Raw genomic sequence first — 12,776 nt, 5'->3', positions numbered from 1 at the left:
GCGAAATTCAAAACAAACAAACAAACAAACACGGCGTTCTACTTAATAACAAACAAATCTTGTGGATTAAACGATCGAGTAGTTTAGTGAGTAAACTTAGTTAAACAAACACATAAACATACGAAGACAAGTTAAAATAATCATATGAAAAACTGTATTTTGTATTACTATCCCCATAAAGTAATAAGTGAAACGTATTTGAAAGTACTTACATTTTAAATGTGTTTATCTACTTATATAATTTTAAATTCGTTGTTTTGAAATCGCATTGTTATTGTTTAGAAATCTTAACCAGAATTTATACATATACTGATTCATGGTGGTTTTAGGTGAGTTAAGGTGACATCGATTACTTCAGTAACTCGCTTTCCTTTTCTTACAGTTCCGTTCTGTGTTAGTGTGTTTATTGATTGAATGTTTCTGCCAGCTTGTTTGTTTTTTTAATTTCGCGCAGAGCTATACGAGGACTATCTGCTAATTTAGCATTATAAGACTAGAGGGAGGGCAGATAATCATCACCATCCATCGCCAACTCTTGAGCTACTCTTTTACCAACGAATAGTAGGACCGACCGTCACATTATAACGCCCCACGGTTGAAAGGACGAGTATACTTGGTGTTAAGGGGATTCGAACCCGCGACCCTCAGATTATGATTTTAACAACGAATACTAGGATTGACCGTCACATTATAGCCCACCACGGTTGAAAGGACGAGCATATTTGTTGAAAGGGGATTCGAACCTGCGACCCTCAAATTACGAATCCAGCGTCCTAACCACCTGGCCATCTTTGTGGGAAGGCAAACCAAATAACAATTTAAACTCGTGACGTAATAGATTCAATCTTATTCTAGCATTAATTAAATTCGTTGTTTTTTCTAGGCGTGGCCTACTGGTTGATGTACCGATCTGTGACCCGAGCATCCGTTGTTCGCTTTCCATTCCAGTAAAATAAAGAGCACATTGTGCCTTGAGTGCATTACATTAGGAGTGTCAAAAGTTCATTGTTAGGTTAGAGTTGGCTGTGAGTGTTGTTGGCTATCTATCTGCTTTCCCTTTAGTCTATCAGCTCAAATTTAAATAAACCTAGAACAGTTATCTCTTACGTATCTTTGTAGTACAAAAAATCAAACAATGTGAGCCATAGAGGTCTCTGACTGTTTAACCGAAGCGATAATTCTTGAAACTTTCAATTTCTAGTTCTGTGTGCTAACAAAATGTATAAGTTTCAGAAATGACGGACTTTGCTTTAATCGCTAAATGTTATTATATTTCTACGTGTTGTTGTTGTTTGCCTCATAGATAACGTTTAATAAGTGATAATGTCGTTATTCAAAATATTAGTGTTAAATAATATACGATATTATACACATTACTTCCCATCTATGTGGGATATCAATAGGTTCGACAATGTGCACGATTTTTAAATTAACCATCTGCACGTGCCTTCTTCAAAATTGAAAAAAAAAGTTAATCGACTATATTATTTTTTCAACCTTTCTAGTTCCCTATTACAGTATTTTTTATCATCAAAAATTCTAATTATAACAGAAAATAACTTGTTTAAACACTTTTATACTGTTGATGTAGCAAGATCAATCTAGGTTGCACTCCCATTGTATACGTTTTTAGGTTCCATCCTGCTAGTTTACGTTCTGGTCTTTAAACTGCTTAACCAACGACGAAGCTGGATGAATTCGATGCCCAAAGCCTGACAGTGACAGATTTCTAATGCTTTGTGACCGGCCGCTAATAACGCCTAAGACTTCCTATTGTTCAACGAGGACTTCATCATTGTCTAGCGTAGTGTCTAAAAGAACTTGACGTACCCCAGTGTGAAGAATTTTTCAGATTTCATTTTAAATTTTGTTGTTTATTTGAATTCAGAATACAGTTCATCCTTATTCACTGTCTATTTATGGTGAAAATTAACGATTATGACTGAAATACCACAAATAATATGAAATATTAAGAATCGTGAGCGGGAGAATTCGAGCAGAATTATAAGGGGAACAAAAAACATAGGGAAGGACTCGCGTTGCTATGAATAGTTTAAAATGTCATTATGTGACATTTAAGTTAAAATGTTATAGACTTCTCTCTGTCTATTGTTATTCATAAAATTTATATTATTCAAAGACATTAAAGCTTGAGAATATAAGAATTATTATAAGCGCATGATGCTTAAACCGTTTTCTGTTCTTAACGATCGTGTAATTCCAATCAATAACGAAAGGTTTGAAACATTTCTGATGAAAAAATAAATGTTTACTCTGGTTCCTTCCAGTTTCTTGTCAACACCATCGCTGGAATTATGAATGCACACGAAGAAAGTGTCAGCTATTTTTATGATACTATGGTTTTAGAAAAGACGTAGAAGTTAAATACATATCACGTTTGATAAAAGCTGACAATAATTCAAAGTTAAACACCACCTCGCGCATGCGGTGTTACTCTTCAAAACTAACTGTAGCATTTCCCCAGTCTTCCGGACTTACAACGCTAAAATTAGGGGTTCGATTCCCCTAAGTGGACTCAACAGATAGCCCGATGTGGCTTTGCTATAATAAAGACACACACACGCATTTTCCCTTTGTTAATTTGAGCTACCGTAGATAGCATCACATCACTGTAGATCACGTGATAAATTTTCTCACTTCTTGCTGATGCTAATCTACACTCAGGAGAAGAAAAGTCTAACTTTCCAAAACACTCAGAATAACACTTTTCTTAATTGATATTTCTATATTCATCAATATTTTCTCATTTTTACATTACGTGTTTTATAATCATATATCTTTCTGTATCTATTATATTATGAATATATTTTTATGTACAATAGTTTGTATTTTTAAAACAGTACAATGAGCCTATGGTAATGTACGCATGTAGCTAGTTTTTTATAATATTTTATATTACAATTTTCCTTAGCCTTCAAGATCATACTGCTTCCATAGTTGGCTCTCCCGTAGCTTTCCTATATTTCTATTGTAGAGAGTTTGTTTTTTTGTTTGTTTTTAATTTCGCGCAAAGCTACTCGAGAACTATCTGCGCTAGCCGTCCCTAATTTAGCAGTGTAAGACCAGAGGGAAGGCAGCTAGTCATCACCATCCACCGCCAACTCTTGGGCTACTCTTTTACCAACGAATAGTGGAATTGACCGTCACATTATAACGCCCCCACGGCTGAAAGGGCGAGCATGTTTGGTACGACGGGGATTCGAGTCCGCGACCATCAGATTACGAGTCGAACGCCTTAACCCATCTGGCCATGCTGGGCCCTATTGTAGAAAGATTATTCTTCATGCAATGTATTTGATTCAAACATATAACAGAGGAGATAACCCGTATCCTCAATGGACAAAAACAAGGTTATATATTTCGTATTCAACGTTCACTCTTCATCCTCCTTTACCGATACGACAGGTGAACAACATGGCTCAGCTATTTTTTAAGTTAACAAAAAAGAATACAACTATTATAATCATGATATCTGTGAAAGCACGTGTTTATCATTTTAAATTAAAATTATTGATTTTATCATCAAAGTTGCATTACAGGTACGATACAATCTAATACAATAAATTGCTTTTAAAATAAAATGATAAAACTGTCCTTTAAAAACAGCGAACCAATCTACCATAATAACATAGCCAACTGCACACAGATAGCGAAGGGTCAGTTTCCTAGCTGTGGTGAAAAAAACTTACCTACGAAATCAACATATTAGAACAAGTGAAATTAACACTTTCTCTTTAATAATAATTCTATCTTTGTCAAGAGACATACGATAGATAAGTACAGTATGAATCGCTACATTCAGGTCACCAACCACACTGTAACATCATGGTTTCTCTAAAACATTTTTAGTAGTTATAGAATCAATAAGTTGATAAAATTAGAAGTTTTCCTTGACCTCTGTGGCGTGAAACACTAAAAGAAGAAAAGTCAAATAGTTTCCAACACAAAGAAACAAGTAACCCATTTTATTGAGAGTACGTTTGGTATCGTTGTATAAACCAAGCTAATATTTTTGCTATTGTATATCTGAATTACATGTTATATTTTCTCACCGAAGGGCACTTTCAAGGTTAAACAATTTTGTACAACTCCATTTTCTGTTTTATCTTCTTGTTTTTTTTCCGTAGCTTTTCGGGTAAAAAGTATGTTATCAAATACGGTTGTTTTGAAGCCCCCTCAACTCCCCCTACAAAATAACAAAAATAACTTCTTATTCTTTAGTATTGCAACTCGATAACAAGAAATATCTAAGAATCAAGTAGGTTTTTTTAAACTAAAAACATCAGTTTTGTTTGGAATTTTGCACAAAGTTACTCGAGGGCTATCTGCGCTAGCCGTCCCTAATTTAGCAGTGTAAGAGTAGAGGAAAGGCAGCTAGTCACCCACCGCCAACTCTTGGGCTACTCTTTTACCAACGAATAGTGGGATTGACCGTCACTTTATAACGCTCCCACGGCTGAAAGGGCGAGCATTTTTGTCGCGACCGGGATGCGAACCCGCTTGGCCGTGCCGGGCCTAAAAACATCAGTTTAATATCGAAATAGAACGGCCACAACTAACTTAAATCTATGTGCTATTTGTTTGAACGCTTTTTACTAAAATATTATAGAATATCAGAGGAAAAGTCACATACAGGGGTGACGCTAGCAACATTATCAGAGAAAAGTACACATTTAGAGTGCAGTAGCAACACTGATATCAGGCGAAAAAATAAAATTTGTGAGGAGAGACTAAGAACGTTGTTAACGGAAACATGTAAAGACAACTGGCATCAAAACTGTTAATTTTATACCCAGTGGCGGCGCCAGGGGGGCTTGAGCCCCCCAATGAGCCAAGCCCTCCTCAGCCCCCCCAATATCGTTACCTACATATATTCATAAAATATGGAAAACACAATCGTCGTTGTTGCTTAACAATTAACATCAAAGAAACATAGATCTGTAGAACTCAACGTTTCTGCTATGTAAACTATGTCTTTATGTTATATTTCTTTTGATTTGTAGCTTTTAGGCCCGGCATGGCCAAGCGTGTTAAGGTGTGCGACTCAAAATCTGAGGGTCGCGGGTTCGCATCCCCGTCGCGCCAAACATGTTCGCCCTTTCAGTCGTGGGGGCGTTATAATGTTACGATAAATCCCACTATTCGTTTGTAAAAGAGTAGCCCAAGAGTTGGCAGTGGGTGGTGATGACTAGCTGCCTTCCCTCTAATCTTACACTGCTAAATTAGGGACGGCTAGAACAGATAGCCCTCAAGTAGCTTTGTGTGAAATTCAAAAACAAACAAACAAACAAACAATTTGTAGCTTTACTGTTAATGGTATATTAAATGTTCAATCTGAGCTAATCCTAATTTTCTTTATTATTTTGTATTACTTTGGGTGGAATTTAGGTGAGCTTCCTCTTTTACATATACGCACATTTTCATAAACAGATTATTTCTAATTTGTAATAATGAATTATTAATCAGAGTATGAGTTTCCAATGAAAACATTATTATAATTTACCATCCATACTTCATATTGATGGCATTTTGGGAAGCCCCTCCACAGGTTACCTCAGCCCCCACTAAACCCCTCAAACGAAAATATGCTGGCGCCGCCACTGTTTATACCAAACTTGCAGCTTTAGCGTACATGAGTTCAGGCTATTTGTAATTTCAATCACTAATATATAAACCTATTTACAACTGTATCTATATTCGTGTATGTAGATAAAGAGAGATAATAATGTTATTTAGAACTGTCTCCTTCTGTCACAACTCCTCCAATTAAGCAGGGTCACCACATGAGCAGAATTCACTCAAGACAGGAAGATATTATAACTCCACCTCAACAGGAAAACATCAAGACTTCCGGCTTCGCCAATGATTACCCCTCCTCCCGTGTGTAGTAAATATTAGCCACCTATTTCTATATCTATCTTAAATACCTATCATCAGATATTAGGGCTCCGCATGGCTAGGTGGTTAGGACGCTCGATTCGTAATCTGAAGATCATACTAAACGTGCTCGCCCTTTCAGCCGTGGAAGCGTTATACTGTTATTGTCAACCCCACTGTTTATTTGTAAAGAGTAGCTCTAGAGTTGGCGGTGGGTGGTGATGACTAGGTGCCGTCTCTCTGGTTGTTCACAGTTAAATTAGGGAAGGCTAGCGCGGATAGCTTTCGTGTAGCTTTGCGTGAAAAGGCAAAACAAACATAAGCTACTAATACTCTTCAATCACTCCAAATATTTCTGACCATCTCCGGATGTTTCCTTAAAATTAGCTTTAACCAAATTTGAAGAAAATGTAAACCAAAATTAATACAACCAGAATAGGAACAGAGAAGCCAGTAGCAAACTGATACAAAAAACAACACTTAAAGGAGAGAAGCCTACCGGAAGAAACTAGAATTAAAATTGAACGTAACTTACGGTTTATTTAATCTCGCGCAACGCTATATGAAATATATTTGTGCTATTCGTCCCAAAATTTGAGGTCTGAGAACCACCAACCCCGAACTCTTGAGTTAGTAACGTCTGACCGAATAATGTGATGTGATTGTCACTTTTATCACGCATCCATAGCCTGAAAATGCAGAAGCGATTGTCTGTTGGCACTACCAGGACATGAAATAAAGAATTTCATATCCATAGTCCGACATGCAAGACCCCCAGTGGTTCAGCGGTATATCTGCGGACTTACAACGCTAAAAACCGGGTTGCAATACCCGTGGTGGGCAGAGCACAGATAGCCCATTGTGTATCTTTGTGCTTAGTTCAAAACAACCAAAACAACAACCGGCACGCAAAATTGTTTTGTTATAAGTATCTAAGTCAGTTCATCAACTGAGTAGTACTCGAACAATACTTTTAAAAATGCCTATGCCACGTCATAAATAAACAAAAATGTCTGGTAATAACATAAATTAACCGCTGTATGTCGCACGTTTAAATACATTTTCACGTAATTATTTATTTATATTTTATAATTATTCCTGCGATGTTAATTAAATACTTTCCTCTTGTGCTTGTTAAAAAAAAAAAAAAAAACGTCATATCATAGGAATATTTTTGTATTGACAACTGTTCCAGTCCTCTTCAAACTTCCTACCTGATTCGTTACTTTTGAAAAATTCACCCTCGATTTATATGGAATCTTCTAAGCAGATACTTTCTTAACTCAATCAATGAATGTTTATTTGTAGTTCACGAATGATTTAAAGCGTACGGAACTCCGTGCATTTTAATAAACAGTGACAAGAAGCCTTCAAAGATACTGTCAGTATATGTTTATTTTAAATATGACCTCTAGTCACGTTCGAGGCGTTCGAAAAAGGTAAAATCGTTAAGTTGATCGTTGAAGCGAGCGAATGTATTCCCAGCTTGTACCCACGTGTCTCAACTGAAACTTCAGGTATTATAATATGCATCTCATTACTGTTTCTTCATATTTCAAAGTTCTCTGCTCATTTCCGAATTGAACTTACGCTGTTTAAATATTAATAGCATAGTTCAAATACAAACAAAACGATGGCCACTAACCATTCAAATAGCTAGCATTTTCGGCATCGATTGAAGTAAGCAGAACTTTGAATAGTGAGCCATGGAAATTTTGTTTCGAATAAATATAAAATGTTAGAGACTTGCACGTTAAATATTTCAAGTTAATCTATAATTAATTTTAATACATACCTAAGTAAAACTATTCAGGCGAATTAGTTTGTGCTATCAAATTATATATAAATTACGCCTGATTGAGATTGAATAAATACACAACTTTAGCAAACTATATCTAAGATGGTACCCACAATTCATGTCGATGTTCACTGAAACGTTCTTTGGAGAAGTGAGGTTTGTGTTCGAAGCTTGGCATGTCAGAGACATGTTAACATCTTGACGACTGAGGTCTAGAAATAACTGATTTTCAACTTTATCACTATCTGTTTGTATGTAGTGGTCGTCTATTAGTACTGAGCGTCGCCACCAAGTAACAGCTGGAAGAGGTTTCCCTGTAGAATAAGGCATTTTATCATTCATATATTTAGTAAACAGTTTTCTGAAACGAATGTACATTTCAGTTATATTATTTCTGTGTAACCATCAACAGCTAACATCTAATAACACTGAAAGCGTCAACATGTTGTCGAGTTTTATGTTGAGTAAAAACCTGTTAAACACACAGTTACATAACATTCTGTCTGTACTGTACCAATCGCAGGGATTGAACCCCAAATACTTAGAGTTATAAACTCTCTCGCTTGCTGTTAATCTATGGACGAAAATATAGAACACTTGCTGTTGATCTATGGACGAAAATAAAGAACACTACTGTGAAAAAAACAAAATATATACGTTCAAAATCTAAGTTTACATTTGCTGAAAATGTATTTGTAAAATCTTTGAACAACCTTATTATTCAAGTAAGACTAAAAAAGAAACCTTACACATTTGAGAATGTGCAAATTCAATAGTTTTCAACAACCAAGCAAATCTGTTTTGAAGTTTATTCCAAACGACACCGATTCCGAAAGTTAATTGTTAAATGGATGTTTTCAGTTATTGATAACACATTTTAAAGAAACATATAAAACGAAAGCCATATATTAAGGATTTTTTTTACACTTTAACTCTCGTTTTCAGGAGTTGACCTCTTAGACACTCGAAAGATTTGAGAGTATTTCAGATATTGTCGGTGTTTAAGTAGTTTTTAGAGGCGTTATGTTCATAATGCGTAAGAATGGGCTTCACGGTGTTCCAGACAACTAACTCACCTGACCCTTTTATTCATTCACAATATCTTACACCAGCATTCTGAAATGACTTCGATATTTCAAAGAAAATGTTCATTCATTCTCACCTCCTTCTGTCACACAACGAAGAACAATCCTCGAACCTTCCCTGTAAGGCCCGATAACATTCCTCAGTTGTTTATTGTTCTGGTCGACGATGACAACACTCGTAGGTGGTGCTGAAAATAGATTGCAGGATAAGTTATAGACAATCCTTGAAGAAAATGTCTGAGTATAGAACACCGAACAACAGAAATCAATACATAAGATAAATAGTTCGCTTCGCTTCTTTGTGGGTATTTGGGTATGTTTAATTTTTAAATACCCAGGAGGGTCAGGTGCACAAGACCGCTTCCTCCATCCCTAACTTTTATGTCGGCTACTATTAAGAATTTGTCGTTGTAGTGCTTTTGGGCCAGTATATTCCACAGTACTCCAGCCCTTTTCAGGGCAATGTCCATGTAGATAAATAGTGATTGATATTAAATGTCCTTTTTTAAGCACAATTTTATAGAACGTATTTTATTATGTTATGGTACGCAGTACTTTTGCTTCTCTTGTCAGAAATTGTATTCTTGGTACAATACAAATCGCCCCAGCAAAGCCAAGTGATTAAGGCACTAGACTCATAATCCGAGGGTTGCAAGTTCGAATCCCCATCACACTAAACATGCTCGCCCTTTCAGCCGTGGGGGCGTTTTAATGTGACGTTCAATCCCACTATTCGTTGGCAAAAGAGTAGCCCAAGAGTTGGCAATGGGTGGTGATGACTAGCTGTCTTCCCTCTAGTCTTACACTGCTAAATTAGAAACGGCTAGCACAGATAGCCCTTTATGTAGATTTGTACATAATAACAAACAAAAGTGACGTTTAAATAAACGTTTTTAATACCAATATCAGCCCTCTCTACTATATATGTAGACTTTATTTTTGAAAGTGTGTGCGCGTATGTCAAGGACAGAATTACGTAGCCAAGTCCGAACCCCGCGAACGTAAGTGAATGATGATAAATTCTCGACCTATAAAGGAACAATAAACTACTTTATTTCTATGTAGTGTTAACAGAAGAAACATTTAATTAAAATAACTGACGGAATCATAAATAATTAAGTTTGTCATTTAGTTTGCATCGTTAAAAGCTTCCTTCTAACTAGATGTTTATAAAATACTGTTATTTTGATATAACTACATTGAATGATATCGATTTATTTAACCACAGATTTGACAAAGGCAAGTTTTCCATGCAAACACACAGAGGAATCAGACCAAATTACTGTCTGTGATGCGAGCATGTCATACTGGCACTGGAATGTTACTGGGTAACATTCAAGTCTGTTTCCATTTCTCACGCAAATATGTATTTTTCTGAATAAAATAAATATCACTGTGTATTTAATGAAAGGGAGAAAACCGTTCAAATTGTTTCATGCATAATAAACCGAAATATCTAACACATAGCCCTTCGTAACGATGAATCAACATGGGGTACCAGGACCACACAAAAGGAATCCTTCAACAAGTCTTACACCAGCCATGATAAGCAAAGTGGATATTTTGTAACACGTAAGAATGTACAAACACAAATTTCAGTGGCAAAGCCTTGTCCAACCTTTTAGCAATAACACTGTAAAATGGGCGAATTACTATGATAGTCTGTGGGTTTTTATACGTTTTAACACGTTGGCAATAAACGACATTAAGTAAAAGACAACTCAATGTGGAGCCAAAATCTCCTGTTTTATTTTTTTTCCAACAATTCAAGCCATTCACGTGTTTGTATGTGTTTTCTTATAGCAAAGCCACGTCAGGCTATCTGCTGAGCCCACCGAGGGGAATCGAACCCCTGATTTTGCGTTGTAAATCCGAAGACATACCGCTGTACTAGCGGGGACTCAAGCCATTCACAGTAATCACATATCAGAATTATCATAACAATTCGAAAATCTTCACAGTTCACAATTTCCTGCTATTAACGTCTTCTTCCGGTTGTGCTTGTCTTTTTTCTTTTTGTTTGTTTCTTAAGATCAGAGCAATGTCAAGAAACGTGCATGTATACACAAATGTCAAATTCAAAAATGCATTTTTGTTCCAAACAGTTGTGAAACGTACACTAATTTTGTTATACCTCAATCCTGTAACAACACAGTTGCACTAAATATCGACGGTTTCAGTATTAGTTACATCAAATAAAGTATTTTAATCGTGAGGCTGTATTATAACTTACTGGTAAAAAAAATCAATCCAAGTGTAACTTATAACAAAAAAGGCTTTGTGAAAGTAATAGAAATCTAACTTGTATTGTGATATAGAAAATGCCATTTCAGTATCTCAGCAGACATACTACGATAATAATACCAATTAACTTTGCGCCATTCTAAAAATATTTGCCTTCAATACAAAATCAAGTTTGTAATTTAAAATATCAGAAACCCTAATTTAAAATTTACACTTTGAACTAAAAATTAGATACACGTGGTGTATAATTACTTATTCGTGTTTCGTTACTTCATTTATGATATCCAGCTACAATTATGTGAAACATGAAGATATTTCATTTCATGCGTTTTTAGGTTGACTCTGGTTAGAACAAGGACAAAGATCCTCACAGGTTGCCTATTGGCTGTAATGTTATATTTATAATGTGGTTATGGTAGTTACATTAATTTGCTTTATGTCATTCGAACCATCCAATAATTAATTCTGCAGAAACTTACGTTTTTTTACGTGTGTGTATGCGGGCCTTTCTATACATGTATTATCTTCTATTATTTATCTAACCGATATAAAAGCCAGTGTGTGTCCCGTCTCTCCACGCTCGATTCCTTGAAAAAGGAGAAGTCATAAAAGCCAAAAATGTACTTATCCAGATAGAATAGTTCGATTACTGTCTGCCTATTACGAATTTAGTGACGGGGTGTAAGGGGGGCCGTAATGGAGTTCTTGTGAAACCTTATAAACGTAGTGAATGTTATTATGAAAAGTACAAAGTAAAGTTTGGGGTCCACATAGACTAGAGCCAAGTGCATAACATTTATCATGAAAGTAAAAACATCGTTTCAAATGTAAACTTATATCCACTCCGAATTAAGTTATTTCTGTTATATCACCAACCTCTTTAATAACAAAACCAACGTCTTTAATAAAGAACCAACCTCTTTAATCAACGGGGACTTTAAATTAAGAAAAAAATTGTTTCCAGTTTTGAAATCCATCCATTTTATTTTACACTTTTAGTACATAAAGCTTTAAGAGGACTATCTGCGCTAACCGTCCCTAATTTAGCAGAGTAAAACTAGAGGGAAGGCAGCTAGTGATCACCACCCACCGCCAACCGTTCGGCTACTCTTAACAAACGAATAATGGGATTGACCGAAACATTATAACGCCCCCATAGTTGAAAGGGCGAGCATATTTGGTGTTAAGGGGATTCGAACCCGCGACTCTCAAATTACGAGTCGAGCGCCCTACCACCTGGCCATGCCGGGTCTTGCTTCGTCAGACGTTTTCTATATCTTAGAAGTTCACTAATCCAGTTAAATCTAAATTGGAAATGGTATCGAAACCTGGTCTCTAGCAGTATAATTTCGCAAAAATACAGCTGTGCCACAGAGGAGAACGTTTACAGAAAATCAAACTCTGTCTGATACGCGTTTTGAACAATGGCGTTTATGTTATTTTGCTAAGGAACGTAAGAATAACCTGAAACCATTGTTAGTATGTGTAATTAAAATGTAAAATGAAATGTCTAAATAATGAACCCGGAAAAAAAAATTGTTGATTTAAAAGATTTGTCTGATATGTGTTTTAAAAATTGGGATTTTTTTAAAAGTACATTTTAAAATTATATTTTCGCCAATCACCTGTATTTGATGTTGTTCAGATTGAGCTTGATTGTGGTTTATATGTTAACTAGCTTTTCCAACCAGTGGTGTATTTAGGTAGGGACTAGAGGAGACTCAGCCCCAGAGCCCATGGTCTTAATGGGG

The 12,776-nt window shown here is 35.9% G+C and overlaps 1 protein-coding gene across 1 annotated transcript; it reads right to left on the bottom strand.

Annotated features, from left to right (window-relative positions):
• Positions 1-3,795: 3,795 nt before the first annotated feature.
• Positions 3,796-11,632, bottom strand: LOC143223914 (uncharacterized). Its single transcript, XM_076452388.1, has 4 exons — positions 11,569-11,632; positions 8,859-8,969; positions 7,810-8,010; positions 3,796-4,207 (listed from the first exon to the last, which is right to left on the bottom strand). The coding sequence occupies exons 1-4, from the start codon at positions 11,630-11,632 to the stop codon at positions 4,092-4,094; spliced, it is 492 nt and encodes a 163-aa protein (XP_076308503.1). The 3' UTR covers positions 3,796-4,091.
• Between the last annotated feature and the right edge of the window lie 1,144 nt (positions 11,633-12,776).

This window comes from Tachypleus tridentatus, chromosome 8 (assembly GCF_004210375.1).
Source record: "Tachypleus tridentatus isolate NWPU-2018 chromosome 8, ASM421037v1, whole genome shotgun sequence".
NCBI classification, from domain to species: Eukaryota; Metazoa; Arthropoda; class Merostomata; order Xiphosura; family Limulidae; genus Tachypleus; species Tachypleus tridentatus.
Note: the sequence above shows the minus strand (reverse complement) of the source record. Positions and strands in the feature narration are given on the sequence as shown.